Source organism: Urocitellus parryii, chromosome 4, assembly GCF_045843805.1.
Source record: "Urocitellus parryii isolate mUroPar1 chromosome 4, mUroPar1.hap1, whole genome shotgun sequence".
In the NCBI taxonomy this organism is placed as follows: domain Eukaryota; kingdom Metazoa; phylum Chordata; class Mammalia; order Rodentia; family Sciuridae; genus Urocitellus; species Urocitellus parryii.
Genome location: NC_135534.1, coordinates 203,040,311 through 203,062,417, shown reverse-complemented (window position 1 = coordinate 203,062,417; position 22,107 = coordinate 203,040,311). Strand labels below are relative to the sequence as shown.

Sequence of the window (22,107 nt, the reverse complement as noted above, 5' to 3'; positions counted from 1 at the left end):
ACTCCCCTCGGTTTTGTCATATTGAGCTGGTCACTTGCTCCTTTGACTCTTGGTTTTCCCTACTGAGTGGGGTCCTGCCTCTCAGGGTTGCCAGGGGCTCCAGTGAAGAAGTAAGTTGAAGTCCCTGGAGCCAAGTGGCTGCCTGAATCACCCACTGTGAATGGGGAGCCCGGAAGAGGCCGAGGGTGACGCTGCCTCTAGGGGGCGCTGGCACTCACTGGCAGAAGGAGAGACCCTGAAGGTGGTTTCAGGTGGTCCCCACCACAGGAAAGGGGAAGTCTGCCAAGGAGCGGTCAGAAGGAGGGTGAATGAGAGGATGTGGGATATCAGGTCTGTGGACATGAGACCCACTGGCGTAGATGCACAATGAGCTACCCGTGTGCAGACATACGAACACCTGGGGGACATCAGCCTCTCCTCTTGCACCCCATCTCAGTGACCAGTGACCAGGACGTGACCTCCGCCCATCAGCCTCATCTCATCCCCTCCAGGCCCGACTCAGCAGCAAGACCCCAGATGGTCTGGCCCTGCCTCCAGGCCCATCGCTGCTCCCTGAACTTAGCTGTCCTTGCAGGTCACAGAGTCCTGACGCTTGCCCCAAACACTCACAGACACCCTCACCACCCCTGTGCCCGCTGTGCCAGGCAACTGCAGGTCAAGATGGAGCTTCTCCCAGGAAGCTTTTCATGATGCTCCGCCCTGGGACATGGCTGGCTTCAGCTGTCTCTGTCCTGGAGCAGGCACCATCCATCCTTGGTTCTCAGCTTAAGGGACCCTTCTCAAAAACCAGTTGGGAGATGGAATGATTGAATGATGTCTGTCAGGGGGTGGGACAGAGCCGGGTGGGACGAGTGCGCCCCTCTTAAGACCGACGTGACCCAGCAATGGGCTAGGACAGGACAGAAGAGATGAGGATTATGGGATGAGGTTGGGAAGACCCTCTTCCTTGACCTGCTGTCCCTGGCTAATGTCACAGGCAGGACAGGCTCAGCCCCCCAGCCCCCAAGGAGAGGCAGCACAGGTGTGTACAGGTTGGTTTATTTACAAATATACCGATGTCTCATCTTTTCTTGTTGTTTCCATTTCCTGCTTTTGTGGGAGGAGGCAGAAGGTGAGTGGAAGGCGGGGGTGGTGGTGTGGTAAACGCTAATAAATAATTTAACAATGACAAGTTATTAAATAAAATGTGTGTGGGGATGGCAGGGGGCAGTGAGTCTGTACACGGAAAACGGAGGGATGCCTGTGGCCTGCTCCCACGCCTGCTGTGTGGAGCCCCCGTCACCCCGGTTTGGGACAGGGGCCCCGGCCAAGAGGCTCACTGGCAATGGCACCTTCTGGTGCCACACAGAGTGCCACACCTTCCCACTCCCCCAATCCCAGGCCGCGTGTGCCTGGGAGCCCCGTGAGCACTGGGCGTGAGTGTGTATGCGTGAGCGTGGAACCCTCCCCAGGGCAGAGCCAGCCCCAGGCTGCAGAGTCTCCCCAGGGCAGAGCCAGCCCCAGGCTGCAGAGTCTCCGCACCCCAGCTGGTGCCCAGAACTCAAGGCAGGGGCCAGGTGGGCTTTTGCCAATTCCCTAGGCTCCTGCGTGAGTGGTGAGGGGACAGACATCCAGATGAGTGGGCAGGGCAGCCTCACTGCCAGGGGCTGCAGAACCCCTAAAGGAAAAGAGGCTGCCCCCAACCCCATGTTGGGGACCTGACCCCGGCAGGACTTGCTCATGTGGATGTGGTGCCCGGACTCTCCTCGTTCACCCCCCAGGAACCCCTCCTGGCCCCTGGCCCCCCAGCCTTCTCCTCCAGGTTCTGCTGGCCCCTTGCAACCACCATGTCCCCATCTCAGCGGCCTCCATGGATCTCCTGGGATAGCACAGCAGGGGGGAGGTCGCCCTGAGCAGGCCATGGGGCTCTGGCGAGGTGGAGCAGGCGTCCTGTGTCTCCTCTGCACTGACTCGTGCTACCTGGGGCAGGTTCCTTCCCCTGAGCTCCACTCCCAGCAGAGAAGTGGAACCTGGTCCTTCTCCAAGACACCCCTGTCTACCCCTCACTTTCTGCCTCATCCCCCCAGGAACCAGAGAGTTCTTCCCTCTTCCCTCGGGCTTCCTGTCCTAGCCAGGATAGTGCTCGTGGGCCCACACCAGGCAGGGCTGGGGAGGTCCTGGTCACTCCTTACCCCTCCCCATGGGGGCTGCACTTCCTCCATGGTGCAGGTGAACCTGCTCATCTCAGCTTGCCCCGAGCTCCAGGGCGCTGAGTCTCAGGTTCCTTGCCTAAAAAAAATGGGTCCCTAATATCTGGGCATCTCCTAAGAGAGAAGCCCTCCATGAAGGCAGCAGAGGCCAGGGCTGGACTCAGGGTGGGAAGAGGTGGCTCTCTGGGCCAGCACGTTCACTAAGAACATAGCAGGACCCTGACCTGGAGGCCAGTCACATGCCGGGGGAAGGGGGCTGGCGTAGGGCTCCTGTTTCTACCTCTGGCTCTGACACTTGCTGCAAGGCCTGGGGCAGGCCTCTCTGGGTTCAGGTTTCTAGCTGCGACATGAGGGGTGAGCTCCATGACCCACTGTCGGTGATCCTTCCAACCTAGAGGGTGTGGAGGAGAAGGGCCAGGTCTCCTGGGGGCTGGGGTATCTTCCCCTGAATCTGCCTCAGGTGTCCTGGGCACGAGTCAGCCTGTGCCTGTGCCAGAGAAAGGGGAGGATGTCAGGAACGGGGCGTAGCTGGCCCAGACCTAGGTGGGCAGAGGCTGCAGAGGACTGAGGATGTCCGCTGAGGTCCCTGGCAAGGTCCTTTTTGTAATGAGAAGAGCACAGAAGGGCCAGGCTGGTGGCCTCAGCCTGAATGGTGATGCTGAGCCCCATCTTTCCCTCTGACAGCTCTGTCTGGTGACAAGCAGGATGGGGTGAGGAGACTGGAGGAACCCAGGTCTCCCCAGTAGACAGAGGAGCAAAACGGCACAGCAGGTTGGTAGACTTGGAGGATTCCAGGGGGAGCCAGGGAGAGGGGCCTGAAGGTGGGGGGAGACCCCTCGGCATCCTCATTTGCTCCAAGGTGGGACTTGGCAGACCTTAGGGTGGTGGCCTTGGGCTAGACTTTAGATTTAAAGGCAGGGTTGTGAGCACCTGGACAAGGACACAGAGGTCACTGGGGGCCAGTGAGGGCTCTTTGAGGACCATCAGCTTGCCCTTACTTCTTCCTCTGACAGGATGGAGTTGAAGGGACGGGCCAGGGGCGAGGATGCCAGGGTGCCCGTATTCCATCACCCAAGGAGGACTGGTTTATGGGCCAGTGCTGAACGGGGACAGGCTCCCATGGCCCTCCTGCCATTCCTCTAACGGGCAGAAGTGTCCAGGGGGTGGGGAAAGTCAGTGGTCACAGAGTTGGGTTGCAGAGAAACCGCACAGGTTGGCTGAATCAAGTAAGAGGACATGTAGCCAGAAACAAGCTGGGGCCCTCTAGGTGTCTAGACAATGAATGTCCCCTCCCATCCCACCTGCTCACAGAGAACAGGTGTGGCTTAGTCACCACATGTGTGCAAAGCCTGGGGGATTTGTGACAGAGGGGCAGTGTGAGTTTCCAAGGTCAAGGGGCCCAAACCACTCAGGCCACGTTAGCCAGAAGGGGTCCTGAAGTAGGGAAGGCCATGGGCCTGCTCACGGTGGGCCTGCGGAGCGTGGACTTATGGCTGCCCACACCTTCAGAGGGAACGAGCGCTGCAGCCCGTCCAGGGTGCAGCTTTAAGAGGAAGAGCTGGAGAAGGCTGGCACTGGGAAGCGAGGACTAGGGACTGGGAGACACAGAAGCCCACCGGCAGGAAGGCCACTGGCGGGCGCTAGTCACTGGAGGCATGTGAGGAGGGCAGAGGAGGCTGGGAGGGAGCCAGGTACCAGTCGGCAGGCCCAGCAGGCGACTTTAGAGTCCCTTTCCACCTGGAAGCTCTGCTGTTCGGCCTGACTCTCCCTGTGCCAGGGACTCCGACTCTGACCTTGGAGTTGGCTGGGTCTTGGGCTGACTCACCTGGGCCAGGTGAGGGTACACCTGGGTCTACACATCTCAAACCCAACCCTGCCTCTCCTCTTCCTCCCTCTCCAATTGCTCTTGAGAAGTCCCTGTCCCTCATGGCCCCCTTTCCCCTTCCGACAAGGCAGACCCACAGAACATCCCTCCGCCTCTTTCAGCAGTTCTAAGGGTGTGTTTGTGTGTGTGTGTGTGTGTGTGTGCACACGTGTATTTTGTATGGGGGGTGCCTGTAGGTATGCATGCATTTGCATGTGTGTCTGTCCCTTTGGGTCTGCCTGTCACACCTGCTGGGCTCCTCCCTACTTCCCTCCAGGCTCCGGCTTGAGGAGTGGTCCTGGGCTACCTGGGACCTCAGAAGTGGCCCCTGTGCTCACTGGAGGGAGAGACGGGCACAGTGCGGGCGCTGGTGCCCACGGCTCTCAGGTACCAGGCACTGACTGTGTCACATCATCATCGTCCTGGGGTGACATGGGGGGGGGCATGGAGGTTGGCTGGACACAGAGAGGACGTTTAAAAAAATAGAGAGAATTTACGCTTCCCAAAAAAGAGATGGGGAGGGAGAAGGCGATGGAGTCGAGGTGGGGCTGGGAGGCGAGTGGCTGTCCGAGAGCTCTGGGTCCCTGGGGGTGACAAGGTCTCTGTGGGCAGGACACAGCTCCTGCCCAGGCTGCGCCCGTCTGCCTGTCCGGCTGTGCCCAGCGGACACGTGCGCCAAGCCCGGCCGGCTGAGGGGAGGGCACCGTATGGCTGTCGGTAGAGTCCGTGTGGGCAGCAGGCCAGGGCCGTGTGGAGGCTGCCGAGGCCAGCGTTCTCACCCCAGGCCCTGTGCCCAAGCGTCCCTGGGGCCCAGCTGGCTCTCAGGAGGCGAAGTAGGAACTCTGCATGGAGTAGAGCCGGTCGATGGGGTTCCCCACGCGGGCCTGCAGGGAGCCCACGTCTGAGGAGCCCAGGAAGCAGTCGCTGAGGCTGGTGAGGGAGGTATCGCTGTCGATGTCATGGAAGATGGAGTCGTTCCCTGGGGGACAGGAGGGGCGTCAGGACCAGGTGCAGGCAGGGGCTCCTGGGGGCCCCATCATCCCTGCAGGCTCTGTGGCCAGAGGCCAGGAAAGACAGGACGGCCTACCGGCCAGTGTGTAGCCAGAGACTGGGGCGCTGGCCACAGAGGGAGCAGGTGGCTGGGTTGGCCTGCGCCCCTGGGCAGCAAGTGGTCATCATGGCCCCAAGCCTGCCTGGCCAGGCCGGGGTCGGGGCAGTGCTAGGGCAGCGGGGGTGGGGCGGCTTACCATAGGGGTTCATGTGGTCACCTGGCATTTGGGGTGGCGTGAGGCCCTGCTGGAAGGGGTCGCTGCTGCCGTAGGGACTCTGCTCCATGGCCACGATCTGCTGCTGCGGCGGGGCCAGAGGCGTGTAGGAGGCCATCATGCCCTCCATGCGGCTTGACAGGACCTCTGGGGACAGGGCATACCTTCACCAGCTGGCCGGGCAGCTTCCGCAGATGTCCCCAGGGGTCCCTTATGACCTCCTCGGGGCTGCCCAGGGGCCCGTCTCCCGCCTAGACAACCCATACGTCGGACTCCCCAGCACCATATCTACTGTGGCTCCAATTCCCTTCCAGGATCCGGGCCCCACCTGGCCGGCCCCACCTGGCCGGCCCCACCTGGCCTTCCCCACCTGGCCTTCCCCTCCTGGCCTTCCCCTCCTGGCCTTCCCCACCTGCTCTGCCCACCCCCAACCCCAGCTCAAGGTCCTCAGGTGGCCAGGGTGGTGGAGCCCCATCAGACAATAGCAATCCCACCTGGCCCTGCATCTGGGCGCACCAGAATGGGGCCTGAAGCCGGGCCAGAGAGGCCCAGGAAGGCGTCTGGAGGGAGGAGCCCCAGCCCAGAGTGACCCAGAGAGCCCCTGGGGAGGGGGACGCCAGGCTGGGGCAGGGAGCAGCTGTCAAGGGCAGGATCCGAAAGTCCCGTCTGTGGGGTGGGATTGGGGAGACAGGGGCCAGCGTGGGAGGCAGCTGGAGGGTGGGCAATCGTGGGCGCACTTTGGGGGCTGAGCTGAGTGTCCCCTGAGGACATCAGGAGTGAGGGATGGTCTTGGCAGGGAGGGACTGTGGGGAAAGACTGGGGGGGCAGACACAGGCACTGCCCAGCAACTGGGGGGGCAGGAGTCAGGAGGGGTCCTGAGAATCTCTGTCGAGGTCATTATGGGAAAGGCAGCTCTTTGGAGGGGACATCAAGGACATGAAACCATTCCCTGACCGGTGACAATCAGAAGCAGCCAGGGCGGGAAGGAGGTTGGGGTGTTGCCTGATTGTGGGCAGCAATGTGGAAGAACACGGGGTGTGACGAGCGGGGGGCGTGGGACTTTCTCCGGGAGGGGGGGAGCGTCCTCGGGCTCACCTTGGCCCAGCCGCTGGGAGTTCTGCTGCTCCTGCTGCTGCTGGTGCCGCCGCGCCAGCTTCTTCATCTGCAGGGGAGCGTCGTTGGTCAGGCCTGCCCACCCCGTGCTCCCCCACGCCCCCCCACCCTCCTCCCTGCCCCCACTCACTCCCAGCCCCCCCACATCTGGGCCCCAGGAGCACCGGGGGCAGGAAGTGGCCTCTCACCTTTGCTCTTTGGTTCTGAAACCAGACCTGGACCACGCGGACGCTGAGGCCTGTCTCAGCTGCCAGCGTCTCTCGGACCTGGCCCAGAGAGAGGGAGACAGGTCAGGCCTGCAGGGACAGCTGGGAAGGGAGAGCTGGGTGGGGGGTTGGGGAGGTGAAGGGCCATCCTGTCCCCAGCAGGAGCAGAGACGGTGGGGCCTAGATGGGCAGCAGGGCAGCAGGGCAACGGGTCTCGGCCCCCGCCCGGCCCACCCCAGCCGCCACTCACCTTCCGGCAGGGCTTGGACGAGACCTCAAAGGAGGCCTTGAAGGCTCTTCGCTGTTGCGTGGTGAGGATGGTCCGGGGTCGCTTGGGTCTTCGTGGGTCCTTCCCATCGTCCCCGCTGCCCTTGCTCTGGCTGCCCTGCCCCTTGGCCGGCTTCATGTCCCCATCCTCGTCCTCACTCTTCACTGTGGGGGACACAACCCAGCCTGTCAGGTAGGGCTGAGGGGCAGTCCTAAGTCCTAGCTTGTAGCCTCAGGTGACAAAGGTGACATGACACCTGACAAGATCCCATCTCCATCTGCTGACACCTGCTATGGGTGCCCAGCACCCGGGGATCAAGAGCCCTCCTTCCCAGCCGGCAGCCTGCCTTGCCGGGCCCCAGACGTACAGGGTGTGCTCACATTCGCACGCAGGGCAGGTCTGCTGGCCTCTTAGGGCTGATGGACACCCTTAAGACAGAGGATGGCATCTGTGGCCCAGGCTGGCCCTGGACTGCCCCCAACCCATCTTGCCTTGGACCCTCCTTATCCTGTGGACCTGTGTCACCCTAGAGACCTCAGCCCAGCATGCTGCCTTCAAGAGAAGTCTCCGCTGCACTAGCCACGTGCCCGCTGGGTGTGGGGTGATAAGAGGAGAACACAAGGGGCCTTCTTTCTTGAAGCTTCCAGGGACTAAGACTCGACCGACAGAGGACATGTACCACACGTCCTCATGCCAGAGTACGCATGGCAGTGGTGTGCATGTGCATACACGGAGGAACACTCACTCTCTGACACGCACATGCAGATTAGCAATTGGCCCACAGCAGCCCGTGCCCATGCCGCTCACAGACACAGGCCGGGGGCACATGCCACAGGCAGGGACACATAGGCCTGCAACACTGATTGTGTGTTTCATGATCACACATGTGGCGTGAAAAGCGTGTGTTCACCCAGCCACACACCCACACCACAAGCATGTGCAGTACTTCCAGTCCCCTGAACACTGGGCTGCAGCGATGCCAGCCCCAATGGGCGGCCGAGCCTCCCCACCCCGCCTACTGCCAGGCCACCTGCTGCCCTCGCCTGAGCTGGGCTGTCTCCTCCAGGCCTGTCTTTCTCAGATCATGAGCCCTGTGGAGGGGCCGGTCTCCCCTCTCCCAGGCCTGGCATGAATGGGCAGTGGCACAGCCTGGCCTCTGCTCCTCAGGGGGAGCTTGGCAGCCGCAGGAGGGGCTGTGGTGATGCCCTGCCCAGGGAAGACAGCGACAGAGGGAGAAGAGCCCACTACCTCCGCCAAGGCCCCCACAGTGACAGACCCCTGTGCATGCAGATACCGTGACTGTGGGGCTCAGGATGCCCCTGAGGGGGCCAGCCACCTCCCCAGCCTTTTGCACATTACACAGTTTGTGCACGTGTCTGTGTGTGCACGTGGGCAGTGGGTGGGAGTATGTGCACAAACACACAAGTGCAGCCATGAGTGCCTGGCTGTGTGTGTCCGAGTGTGTACGCCTGTGTGTACCTGGGTAGGGTTTGCATGTTGGACGCGTGAATACATATTCACACCTATATGCATGTATGTGCGTTCGTGCTCCCAGGCGTGCCTGTGTGTGTGCAAGTGTGATCAGATGCTCGTGTCTGTAGGGTCATGTGATTCAGGGCCAGTGTCCGGGTGCATTTTGAGCCCGGGGTGGTGTGCACGGTAGTGTCCGTGTGCTTGTGCGGCGTGGGTGTGTCGTCCTTGCGTGGCTCAGGTCCCTGCTGAGGAGCTGGCCTGGCTGCCCTCACCACACCCGCCCGGGGATAGCACTCACCGGAGTCGGACTCGTCGGGGCTCACGGAGCTGAGCAGGTCCTTCTCCTTCTCGTAGTCGCCTTTGCACAGCAGCTGGCCTTCCTTGAGCACAAACTCGTCACCCTTGCGCAGCTGCCGCTCGCACACGCAACAGCAGAAGCAGCCCAGGTGGTACACGCACTCCAGCGCCCGCATCACAAACTCGGTGGGTGCGATCTTCTCCATGCAGCCACTGCACTTGGCCGCGAAGAGCCTGCCAGTGCACAGAGTGGGCGTGTCGGCCGGGCCCAGGGTCTCCCAGAGGCCACTGCCTCCAAGGACCTCTCCCTCCTGCCACCCGGACCCCCAGGCCCACATGGGACAGACCCTCCTTGGCACAGGGCCAGGCAGTGGGAGGGCCCTGCAGGCCTACTCTTCTGCCTGGCAGGTTCAAGTGACCCAAGGTGCGTCCTGGCCTGGGTGCATCTGCTCAGGGCCCGTCCACCCAGAGGCATGGTGGCCACTAGAGGGCAGTGTGTAGGGTCAGTCCACCTTCCCCCAGGGCAGGGTGATTGGGGGCAAGGGTCCCACCCATCCCAATTCCCTGACCTACTTTGCCACCTCCCTACTCCTCCCTCAACCCCACATCCGTGCATCCCTGATCCTGTCCAGCCTTTCAGCCTCGGGCCCTCCCCTGCCTAAGTAGCTGCCCCAATCCCCTCCCCAGGCTCCTGGCTACTCTAACCCCTCAACCTTCTCTCACCTGACCCCCCAACACAGGATCCAGCAGGATCTTTTTAAACACATGTCTGATCTTGCTGCTGCCTGCTCCACCTTCTTCCCGGCTCCCTAAGTCCCTTAGAAGAACATCAAGCGCCCAACGTGGTGATCAGGAGCCCCATGGTCCTGCCTCCTCCTTCACCACCTTCTGTGTTTCACAGAACAGCTGCTGTTTCTCCAAAGTGCCATCATGGTGGCCTTTCGACAGGCTCTTTCCTGTGCCTGGGTTTGACTGATGTCTTATTAACCTGGTTTCAGCTCAGGCATCGCCACGGTGGGGGTTGGGGCAAGCACACCGCAGCAGCCATTTTAGCATTTTAGCAGACAGGAGATGAGCCCCCGAAACAAACCTGAACTGGCCCCATTTTAGAGATGGGGACACTGAGGCCCTGAGGGGAGCATCGGAGCCAGATGGGTAGTCAACATGGGGGCCACTCCCAGCCTGGACTTGATCCAGTCCCTCCATGACAGAGTGGCTCCTGCTCCCGTCTCTGGAGACAACCCTGGCGGGGGTCTCTGCCTCTGGCTGGGGGGCTGGGCGACAGGCCCCTCCTCTGCTGGCTGCTGACCGCTCCCCCTGACACCCCCCCTACCCATCACGCGCCCTGCTCTGTGGGAACTCGGCCTCAACAACACTTTGATGGAAAAATTTATGAAGAATCAAATTATTGCTGCTGGGAGGGAATTAAAACCATTTTTCATTCCCTGCGTCCCCGGGCCACGTCTGCAGGCGCCACCTTGGGAGCGCTGTGTGCATCCCATCCCTCTTTATGGCCCGCCATCGCGGGCAAGGATTACAGCTGCAATTCTCCACTAATCGGCTCTGGAACAGGAATGGCCATAAATGTGCGGCTCTGGGCCTGCCACCCTTCCCGGGGCTGCCATGCACTGCCCACGGCGGCGAGCCACTGGGGTGCAGTGGACAGGGCCAGCTTGAGCTCTGCCTGCTGTCCTAGCACTGACCAGGATGCTCAGCTTGGAGGCACCTCCAGGTTCTCCGGACACCTACCTCTGTTCTTCCCGGTGGGCTCCTACTCATCCTGCAACGCCCAACTCCAATGCCACCTCCTCTGGGAGGCCTTCTCTGATGCCCCATCTAGGGGAAGCGGCCTCCTCTGTGCTCCCCTGAGCTCTCCTCTGGCCTCAGCTCACTCTGTTGTAAAATGGGACATCAACAGGACCTCCCTCCAATACATGGCCAGGATGTGATGATCCTGAGCACATAACCCCGTAAGCATCACCGTGGAGTGGCCACGCACTCCGAGGGCACCCAACTCTACTGGGGTCCTATGAAGCAGGGCCTGGCTCCACCAGATCCTCAAGGAGGCCCCTGCATGTTTGAGGAGAGGCAAGCACAGGCCCGGAGCCTGCGCAGCTCAGGCTGAGCTCTGCACCCCAGGCAAGCGGCCACCTCCAGCTCACACAGTGCAGGTTTTGCAAAGGGCATACCAGCTGGGTCTCAGCTCCAGGTCTATCCTTTGACTGGATATTCTTGTTCAGAGCACAACCTTCTCAACTGTCCGTGGCAGCTGCAGGGCACCTCAAGGATTCTGGCTGACCAGCCACCTCTGCTAAGGACTTGCAGAAGCAAATGACCATGGAGGATGCTCCTGCCCTGTGTCCCTCCCTGGCCCTCTGTACCTGACCGAGGGACCCCCACTGAGGTCCGCAGGCTGCCCTTGAGCAGACAGACACGGGCGGAGTCTTTGCAGCAATGGCAGGGCCAGGTCCCAGGCCAGGGTCAGCACATCTTGGGTGGCTCCCAGAGAGGAGACCTCCTTAGGCTGGGGGTGGGGGTGCGGGCTGGTGACCCGCATTCGCGGTCGAATCCACCATGCTGGCTGTTGAGAACAGCTAATGCCTTGGCAGCAGGGGGTGGATTGCTACTTTCTCCAAACTCATCAACACAATCTATTATTAATACTTCTCCAAAGGCTCTGTGCCGCCATTACAGAGGCAGCGCCAGCCACTCGGGGCGTCATCTGTTATCTAGATTGCAAAAACCCGGGAAATAAAACAAACGGCACGCACTTTATAAACGGAATGTGCCATCCGTTTGGTCTCCAAGCATCTCTCCACCCAATAAAACATCGGGGGGGACGCATGAAATACTCACTCCCAATTATGGGGCTGCCTTTGTCTATGCGCAGTGCTGGGGTGAGAGCTGTTAACAGGGGGTGGGAGGGGTTGGGGGCACCAGCGGCTCCCCTCCTCTCGGTGAGCCCCATTTCCTCTCGCTGATTCTCCCACCATGGAGGGCCTGGAGCAACCAGCCCCCAGGAGGTGTGAAGAGGCAGGCCAGCCACAGGCAGGGGGCCCCCCCGCAGTGAGAGGACGTGAGGGTCACACTGGCTCTCCCACTTGCTGACTGGTGACTGGCTCTTACTGAGCCTCAGTTTACTTGTCTGTATAATGGACTCCACACCACTGCCTGCTTCTCAGCACAGAGAGGCAATGAGTTCACTGTCGGCGTAAAACAGTGAGCACAGAAGGCAGAGCCTGGGGTCCATCCCGGGCAATGGCTCTACCTCTGAGCTACATACCCAGCCCCTTTTAAAATTATTTTTATTTTGAGACAGGTCTCCCTAGGATGCTGAGAGTCTTGCTAAGTTGCCGAGGCTGGTCTTGAACTTATGATCCTCCCGCTTTGACCTCCAAAGTCACCGGGATCACAGGTGTGTGCCCGGCAAGTTGGATGCATTCAAAGCCTTTTGGTTCTGTGCTAGTATGGAGGAGGCTTTTGCCAATATCTGCCCTTCTTTTGTCTCACTTGTATCCCAAATGTCTTCATGGGTCACCCCTGCGGGGTCTCCATGATTCCTGGGGCCTTCCTGACACTGGGGGGGTTTTCCAGTTCCAGCTTCTGTGCCCCCCTGGGTTCGGGCTGACCTTTCCAGCTTCTATCTGGCCTGATCTCGGTGGAGCACCCCTGGCTTCAGGATCTGGGGGGTCTCATTAGCATTCTGGAGGAGTGCTCATGCTCAGAGATCATCCCCCTGCGTCACCTTCTTAAGTCCCCAAAGGACCCCAAAAGGAAGAGCCATCTCATCACCGTTTTATAGATGAGCACACCAAGGGTAGGGGCAGGCTACTCCTTCAAGGTCACACCCAGCCTCCCCAGCCTCCCTCCCTGCCCTGGGAATCCCAGGGTGTCCTGCATTCTGGGGACCATGCTGTGTCTGTGAACTGTCCTGGGAGGGGCCCGATAGACCCCAAGTGCTTACTACTCAGAAGGTGGGGCTGAGTGTCCGGGGGTTTTTTGAAAAACAAACAAACAAACTGAACATCCCGACACACACACACACACACACACACACACACACACACACACATCTTCTGTGTCGTTGCTGTCCCTCTCCTGGAGGATCATCTGGGATTGTGGGGCAAGACATTCCATCTGTAGGGACATCCCTCCCTTGAAGAGTCCCAGGCTGTGAGATCACATCTCCAGCTCTTCTCAGTTTTTATTGGTTCATTTGTTTAATGCTCAATTTATTAAACTCATAAAGCTAATAAACAAAACTCTGAAAACTGTTTTTTCAGGAGCATTCAAACATGGATTACAGATCTGATTCATTTCTCCTAAACCACAGATGACTGCGGAGATACAGGAGTTCCGGGGATCCTTAGGCCCCCCGTGACCCTGGCTTCCTAAGGACACTCTGAGCAGTCTTCACCCAGATCTGAGTGTCCAGATGGCATGCACTGGGCTTGGGATCCTGGCTCTGTCACTTCCTAGGGCTGGGACTTTGTACAAGTCCCTTCTCCTCTTGAGCCTCCGTGTCCCCGTCTGGGGAATATGATAGAGGCACCTGATTGGGTTAGGCATAGGGGATGGGCGCATGGTTGCCATTTCCCTCTATCATCTCAACATACCTGGCACCCATTCACCTTTCTTGCTAGGTGGATGCTCCCTGTCTCCTCCGCATGGGGTTACCATTTGCTTATCCCAGCACTGCACTTTACAGTTGATAGAGCCCTTTGTTGAATTCCCAGAATAACCCTCACTCCGGGTTCATCCTCCACCCTCAGTGGGCCTCCTCGCGCCCCCCCCCCGCTAGCCTCAGTGGTGATTCCCACCCCCCACCCTTCTAACCACCACACTGACCCACCCAATGGGCACCGATGCTTCTTATTCCACAAAAATAGGCTTGGTCTTGCCGCCTTGCTGTTGTTAGAAAGTGTCCCCCAAAAGCCATATGTTTGGGCCCCAGCCCGAGATGCTACTGGGAGGTGGTGGAACCTATAGGAGGGGGGCTAAGGGAAGGAAGTTATTGGGGGTGTGCCCTTCAAGGATATTGGGACCCAGCCTTCCTTTCTCTGTGTTTCCTGGCTGTCATTAGGTGACAGCCACCCACTCCTGCCATGAGGGCCGAGCAACCATGATCTGAAGCCTCTGACACCTGAGCCACAAATACACATATTTTCCTTTTTGCAAGTTGATTATTCAGGCATTTTGTCACAGCCACAGAAAACGGACACATCAAGTCAAATCAGACTTCAAACCTCTTTGCTTCAGGATGTCTAAGAACAGCCAATAATTTCAAAGTAAATCCTGAGACTCAATCGTGGCACTCAAGTCCCCACCTGTCCCTGCCACCCCTAGCCACCAGGCTTTCCATTACTCCTAGAAGGGAGCAAGGCCCTTCTGGCCTCCTCAGCACTTAAAATGCCCTGTGCTGGCAAGGCCTGCCTTTTCTGTCCCTTTCCTTTGCGTCTTAGTGAATTCCTCTTCACCTCCAAGGCCCATTTCCAAATGTCACCTCCTCCGTGAAGCCTCTTCTGATACAGGTCCTGCCACCCTCCAGCTGGGGACAAACCCACTACTGATCTAGAATGCAGACGCTGGGTATAATCCACCCCCCACCCCAGCTCTGGCACTGAGTTAGGGGGTGCCTACTGAATGAACATACAACCTTGTAAGGAATGAAAGGTGTGGCCAGATGGAACAAGAAAACATTAACCACTCAGCTTCTAAGGGCTTAAACACGCCGCCAGCTAACGAGATAAGTGGACGTGCCCTCCCTAGCCCCCCTCCCCGCACAACTACACATTTTCTTCATCTTTTATCACTGGAATTCCATACTTGGTTCCTGTTGGGCTAGCAAACCACCTCCCCACACTGCGCCCTCACTACTAGCACCCACAGAAGACCCAGGGGTGCGTGTGCATAATGAATGACTCCCCTGACCATAAGTGACTGGACCAGGTCTGGACTTCCGAACCTACCCCACCTCCGAGTGCGCGCCTTTCCACATCTCCAGCACCAGCTGGGTCACAGCCTTTCTTTTGAGCCTCAGTTTTGTCTTCTGTAAAGTGGAGTCACCTGCTCTCTTTGGGCGGCTGGGAATTGGATGATTTTTATCCTATGAGAGGAGGCTTTGGCCCAGGGCCTGCCACATAAGGGGTCTTGGAGGTATGTCTGCCTTTATTCTGACTGCAGTACTGTGGTGTCTGGTGCAGGCTCTGGAACCTTCTCTCCTTCACCACCAATTTCACTCTGAAGCTCCCTAGTGACACGGTTAGATCTGTATTCTATGTATCTCTTTGTAGATATGGGCTTCTGTCAGGCCCTCAACCAGGGTCACACTGGGTACCAGGCAGGTTCTGGGCCTGGTTTCCTTCAGGGCCTCTCCAAGTCCAATGCCACAGCTCCTAGGGTGCTGCTGGAAACACCCTCCTCCTTCCCTGGGACCAGGAGGCTTGGCTGCTGGAATGGCAGCCCCTCTGTGCCCGCTGGTGACATCTCTAATTCCCCAGCTAATGCCCTCAGAGGTTGACTCTGAGCAGGGCTCCTGCAAGATGCCTGGGCACAGTTAGGCACCTGCCATCCTCTGGGCGCCATCTGTATTTGTGCAGCAGTCTGGGCAGCAGGGGGGCCATCAGAGTGCACCCATCTGAGGGCTTCCTGGAAAAAGGGACTGGACAGGGGTTAAGAACCTGGCTCTGGAGATGGATGGATTTGAATCTCAGCTCTCCCACCTACTGGCCTGACCTTGGGGCAAACCCCAACGCCCTCTGAACCTGTATTCAATTTTGAAAAGCAGAGGTTCCCAGCGCCCACCTTCCAAGGAATCAAGCAACGAGGTTACCGGGTGGCAGGATCCAGGGTGGACCAGCCCAACTTGCTTGGCCCAACAAGAATTCACGCCAGTGCTAAGGCTACCATGGCGGTGGGGTTGTGCTGCCTGCCACGAAGCTGCTGAGGGACGAGGGGACAGGACCATGGATGCTTTGAGGCTGCTGCTGCTGCTGCTGCTGAAGTCCGCCTGTCACTTGGCAGAGGCAGCCGCCTGGCCTTCTCCCTGCCGGACTCGCTGACATCTCCCCCACGTGCCTGCTGCGTCCTTATCATTCCGGGCGTAGCTGTTTTTTATTTTGAGACAAAAAGGGGCCTGAGGACGGGAATCCAACTCAAACCAGCTGCAAACATCTGCTTTGATGCGGCGGGCTGGGCGGCGGCGGGAGCCGCAGGCGGGGGCCCCGGTGCGCGCGTCAATCAGCGGCTGGAATGCCGGCGTGGCCGCTGCTCGGGGCTCGCTCGGCGGCGGCCTCACAGAGCCTCGCAGGCCTCCGCGCCTCGCCTCGCCTCGCCGCGCCGGGGCCGGGCCTGCAGCGACGCTGCCCGGGCGCTTCCTGCGGGGCGGGAGGAGAGCAGACCCCGCTATGCCAGCGGCCGCCTCGGCCCTTTGATCCGCGCCTGGGCGCAGTGGGAGCCCCAGACCCGGCTGGAGGTCACGCACCGGGACCAGGGAGGGACCGCCCGCCGCCGGCTCCATGTGCCATCCAGGGGTCGACCTGGCCAGGCGGGTACACATTCGGGGTTCCTACAAACACTGATTTAGCACCTAGTACTCACGGCCAGGCACTGTCCGGGGGCCAGGCAGAGAGCAGGGACAAAAGAGACTGTCATTCCGCCTCCTGCTTCCCTTCTCCTAGGTGAGGGGACATTCTAACAGTGTAGAGGGGCACTTGCATTCATCTGTTTGAAGGAATAGAACCGCAATGGTCAGAGTGTATCAATGGCGGCCATGCCATGGAAAAGGAGGCGGCAAAGATCCTTAGAGAGGACATCATTAGAGAGGAGCATCAGAAGCAGCCCTGTGACAGGACACCTGAGCCGACACCCAGGGAGGATCCCTGTGAGATCTGGGGGAGGTGGGGGGGGCCAGGCCCAGCAAGCACAAGGCCCTAAGATGAGTGCATGGGTGGGGGGGACCCAAGGAGCCCCTGTGGTAGGAGCAGGTGAGCAAGGCTGAGAGGAACCGAGGGACAGCTGGGGAGAGCTGGGGGTGGGGCAGGCCATGTGACAGGGTTGTGAATCCAGTGCCTGTGTGTGCTGAGGCGTGGGCCCAGGATGGTGAGCAGAAGGGAGAGGCTTGGGGACCAGGCTAAAGGGCAGGCTGCCCCAGACCAGGCCAGAGCAGGGGTGGCACTGAAAAGTGATCCCCCCACCCCGGGTGCATCTGGAAGGTAGGCAGGGACCCAAGAGCATACCAGAGAAAGGATGGAGGTGTGGAAGAGTACAAGCCTGAGCTGCCTTCTAGAAGGTCAGCCATGGGGATGTGTCCCCGGACAGCTGCCCATGGCAGGCGGGGCGATTGTGTGCAAGCTGCCAGGACAGAGGCACACAGAGACACACACAGAGACCCCCACACACGGCACTCATTCACACTCAGGTACTCACTCCTGCAGCCTGAGTGACTGTGCCCATGAGGCCAGACACTGGCTTCCCATCTTCAGGGAGTCCGTCCCTGGGGTGAGTGGGACAAGGGCCAGACTCTTCCCCAGGAGTTTTCTCCATCTGGAGATGTGGCACTTCTCTGAGACGAGATATCCTCTGGTGACAGGCATGACCCTTCCTGCCATCAAGGAGATACAAGGGCCCAGGACAGGGGGTGGGTGGGGCATCTTGTCCCTCTGAGCATCCTGCCATGTTCCCCTCCAGCTGAGCTCAGGACACTGGTCCAGGCCAGAAGAGCTGCAGGAGAGCCTGGCCACCAAGGACACAGAGGGCATGGGGGTACCACACTGCGGGCTTCAGCTATGTTCTTTCATTAACCTCTGGGTTGACTCTCCCTTCACTAGAAAGTTCAAGTCATTTGAAGGAAGAGGCTCGGATCTCTGTTTTGCTTGCTCACTCAGCCATCTAACATTTATTGAGCACCTACTCTGAGCCAGGCTCTCTGTGGTGTGTGCTGGGGGGAGCTTTCTCCTCCCACTTGCCCATCAAACCCCTCTGAGCTGATCCAGGTTCTGTCCCCCATTCTCACTGAGGTCACCAGCTTCTGGTTGGGAATCTAGCAGCTGTTACGTCTGTTACTATTATTTACTAAGATCCAGCGTTCCCTACATGCTGGCTTATGTTTCTCTGCACATGAACCTGTCACCCTTAAGACCCTGAGAAGCAGGCCAGCCACTCTCTGTGATAGAGAGGGAAGTGGTGCTGGGAGGTGGGATGCAACTCCTGAGAATGGGCGAGAAAGGGCGCTGGGGTTCAAGGCCCACACGGTGGGCTGCAGACCGCATGCCTGTTCTCCCAGCCTCCCTAGTGGCTTCCTGGGCCTCCCGGATCTGAAGCCCTTTCCAGCCTCAGCCTCCTCCACCCTGCCCACCTCCTTGAATGGCTCTGTCGCCTCAGAGCCTCTGGGTCATGCCCTCGGCTGGGGTGCTGAGGACACAGGGAGGAGTCCAGGGGCCAGTAACACAGAAGGAAGAGGAGCACCCCCACCACGAGACGCAGAGGACTTGGGGCTTCTCTCTGGGGTCCTGCCTGGCCAGAAGGGCCTGTGCCCAGAGCTGTGTGCCCAGGAGGGGCTGGGGCATGGGGGCAGGGCCTGATGAGGCACAATCTCAGCCAGGTGGGGGCAGAACTGGGGGACAGGGAAGATATGCTGTTAACTTCAAAGAGTTCCGAGGATCCCAGTGGAGAAAGTGGTGGGGCTGCTGCAGGAATGGGGCGTATCTGAGCCCAGCGTAGCTCTGTGTAGAAATAGAGAGGCCATTCTGGGGAAGGAGGAGAAGTTGAAAAAGAACAAAAGCAAGAAGAATATGGAGCCATGTCTGGGATAGGGAGAGCACAGGTCAGGGCGGAGCAGGTGAGCAGGAAGGTCTGGCTGGAGTCCCAAGGGCGGGGCTGGAGAGGAGAGGGCAGAGCTTCTCTGCTCCCAACTCATCATCCACCCATCCACCCGTCTAGCCACCACTAGTCATCCACCCTTCTACCCAGCCATCCATTCATCACATATCTATCTATCCCCTTATCCACCTCACACGCTGCAGCCATCCATCCCTTTATCTACCACCCACCTATCCACACATCCACCATGCACCCTTTAGCCACCCGCTCACCCCCCTTCCACCCCTTCATCCACCCACACATCCACGCATCCCTTTGTCTCCATCCAACCCTTCATCTGCCCATCCATCTATCCATCCACCCATTCACCCACCCACCCATCCATCCTCTTATCTACCTTCTTCAACCATCCATCCATCCATCCTTCATCCAACCATTTATTCATCCTTCCATTCTTCCTTCTTCCCTGCCACCCCCCACCCTTCCCCCCATCCTTCCCTCCCCTTATCCACCCACCTGTCCAACGAGCACTTAGGCACTCTCTCTCTGCCAGAACCTCTCTGAGCCACGGCCCCTCCTCTAAGAGAGCAGACACTATCTGCCTTTAAGGTTGTCACCGTCATACAAGATTCATTGATCTTGTTGGCATTTCCCAGTCACCCACCTGACCAAGCTGTGGTGGGGAATCAGTGGGGAACCTGACAGTGTCACAACTGCAGGGACATGTGCTAGATTGGGGAACAAAGTATCCCAGGGAAGAGGTCCTAGTGGGAGCAACGCAGGGTCCCACCGGAGTCCTCAGGAGCTGCCCAAACTGATGTCTGGGCCCCTCCGTCCAGGACTCTGGCCTCCCTGTACTCAGACCGCAGCATTTTAATTAGGGCTCTAACTTCATCAATAAACTTCCTTTGAACAAGTGTTTTCTGGAACAAACTCCATTAGAGCAATTTAATTTTTTGATCAATTTTCTTCCTAGTACAGTTAAATAATTTACGACTTTTTCCATTTTCACTTTTATTTTACTAAGATTATTTTCATGGAGATAAATGATTTTTCATGAAAATGTTTTTCAGTAACGATTTGCTCTGCCATCCTGTTTGTGCCCATGTTGATCTTGCTGCTGACTGTGTCGAACGTGAACGTACAGTCGGGGACACATTTCACTGCTGTCGGTTGTATTTTGCACTGATTTTTTATTTTTATTTTACTGAGTTAAATCTTCTCCTGATTCAAGGAGGGTGGTTTCTGATATTACCATCAAAACTGCCAAAATTTGCTATCATGAATTTTACCAGGCAGCTGAGGAAAACATGCTCTGGGTTGAAACAATGGGTCAAGGCAGCCCTGAGGGTCCACATGGTTGGGTGCACATGTCCAGCTTCAGTTGGGATCTCAGAGCCTAAATGGGCTCCTTTTTGCCCTTCAGAGACTGTGGACTGCCTGCTCTTGGTCAGGTCCCCAACCTCCTTGGGCAGTTTCTCATACTCCAGTCACCCTTAGAAGGAGTGTGTCTGTCCACACAACCTTTAAGGCAGGGGGTCCTCATGTGGTTCCTCTAGAGGACAGCCAGCCATCTCCTCCCTTATCTTCCACCCATTCTCTGAATGCAGCCAGGGAGCTCTCTTAATGGGCCCTGGGCCAAGCCTCCTCGTGCCCAGGTGCGCACACTCCTGTACTCTTGCTTGTTTCAGCCTAGATTCTGAACCTGGCGTGTTTCTACCAATGTTACACTCACAGGAACAGCCCAGCCCAGGCTCAGAGCTACACATGCAGGACCTCACTGATGTCTCCTGACCACCTTGGGAGGGAGGAGCCTCTTCCTTAGGCTGGTCACCCGTCTGGAGGTGCAGAGCCAGGGCCCAACCCCAGGCCAACTTAGCAGTAACCTCCTGCATTCCTGGGGCTGGGAAGGTGTGTGGGGTCACGGGAGCAAGCGGTGGCCTGTCTGTACCTCGCTGACCTATTGCTGGGACACAGAGTGGGCATACAGAACATGTGCCCTGATGGAGCACCCACAGGGGCCTGAGATGACCCTGAGAAGTGGGTGCAGGCCCCGAGCCCAGGACAGCAGGGGCGTTGGGGAGGTGCCCAGGAGGCCCTTGGGGGTGTGGGTGGTGACATCCACCTCTTTCCACCTACATACAGCAGGACCCTTGGCTAGGGAGGGAGAAGAGGATGGAGGAGCACATCCCCGGGGCTCCCAGGTCTGGCTGGCGGTGGGCGTGCGAGGCCTGGCCGGGCGCCCCCACTGGACAGGGCACCCTCGGCCACTCCGCACCCGCCGGACCCCACCAACGCCACCGCCCATTTAGTGGGTAACTGATCGCCCGGCGCCCCGCCCCAGCCGGCTGCCGCCCGCCAGAGCCGCTTAATCACCGCCCGCCCGGCCGCATTAGCATAGTAATGGCCTTTAAATTGAGCCTCTTTGTTTTTTAATTAAGCTCCCAGCAGGTACAGAGAAGAGCGATTATTGAGGAAGCTGCCAGCGCTAATCGCCCGCAGTCATTTGACAATTAAAAAGCGCCCAGCGTTAACCCTTTCCCGGGGCCCCAGCGGTTCCCTCAGCATTTATCCAGCACCGACTGTACGCACCTACATTCCCATTGGGTATCCGGGGACCCTGCCCCTAGAAACTCAGAGAGGTCCCGTCAACACCCCCATTTTGCAGAGGAGCAAACTGAGGCACGGAGAGGGGCGGTAAGTTGCTCAAGACACCCAGGGTGGGTGTGGGAGAACCGGCTGGCGGACCGGTTGCTATGGCAATCCAGCTGCGGGGTCTTGACGTCCTGCCACGTCCTCGGCTTGGAGCACCTTCCCACTTGCAGGTCCTCCAAAGTCCTCCAAAGCCCAGGGGCACCTCCCCGCCCCCTGTGCAGTGGAATCCCCAAATGCTGATGTGGTGACTGGGGACGGTGGAGGACGGCTGTGCTAAGCGGGGAGACAGACGGACGGGCGGATTCTCAGGCAGGCTCAGTTACTCCTGATCAGCGCTGGCCAGCGGGCGTGGGGGCAGAGCGAGAGGAGGTCCCTTCCCGAAAAACTGGGCTGAGACGGGAAGAAGGGAGAAAGCTGGGCATGGACCGGGAGTGCGCAGAGGCCCTGGGCGCGGAGGTCCAGAGACAGAACATCAACAGGAAGAACGGTGCCAGGGAGGCGCGTGGCCGCGGGAGCCAGAGGAGACTGGAGAGGGCAGAAGTCAGAGGAGCGCGCCAGGTCCTCAACCACCCCGGCTCCAGCTTGGGGGTGGGGATTCTGGGAAAGGAACCCAGAGCCTGCCACTGAGCCATGCCATGCCCCAACCTCCTTTTAAATTTTAATTTAAGACAGGGTCTTGCCAAATTGCTGAGGCTGGCCTCGAACTTGTGATCCTCCTGCCTCAGCCTCTGGGGTCGATGGGATTACAGGTATTCTAAAATTTTCCATTAAAAATAATTTATTTTCTAATAGGTAATGCATTCCATAATTTAATATTTAAATGTACAAAAGGATGTTGCCTCTGCTAGACCCGTTTCAAGCCTTCAGGTCTCCTCCTTGGGGGCAACCAAACCTTCCCTAGGAGCCTCCTTCCGAGATGTAAGGTGGACCCAAACCGTGTGACCCCCACCCCCCTCCC

At 58.8% G+C, this 22,107-nt stretch overlaps 1 protein-coding gene across 3 annotated transcripts in view; it reads right to left on the bottom strand.

Annotated features, from left to right (window-relative positions):
* Positions 1-4,874: 4,874 nt before the first annotated feature.
* Positions 4,875-22,107, bottom strand: part of Lmx1b (LIM homeobox transcription factor 1 beta) — a 71,037-nt gene continuing 53,804 nt past the window's right edge. The window contains exons 3-8 of one of the 3 annotated variants that reach the window (XM_026386522.2): positions 8,677-8,909; positions 6,888-7,069; positions 6,620-6,697; positions 6,379-6,480; positions 5,322-5,463; positions 4,875-5,032 (exon numbers count right to left, since the gene is read on the bottom strand). In XM_026386522.2, the coding sequence (XP_026242307.1) occupies positions 4,875-5,032; positions 5,322-5,463; positions 6,379-6,480; positions 6,620-6,697; positions 6,888-7,069; positions 8,677-8,909 (895 nt within the window). Of the gene's footprint in view, positions 5,033-5,300; positions 5,466-6,378; positions 6,481-6,619; positions 6,698-6,887; positions 7,070-8,676; positions 8,910-22,107 lie in introns of all 3 variants that reach the window. The other 2 variants (XM_026386521.2, XM_026386523.2) reach the window with 2 other exon arrangements.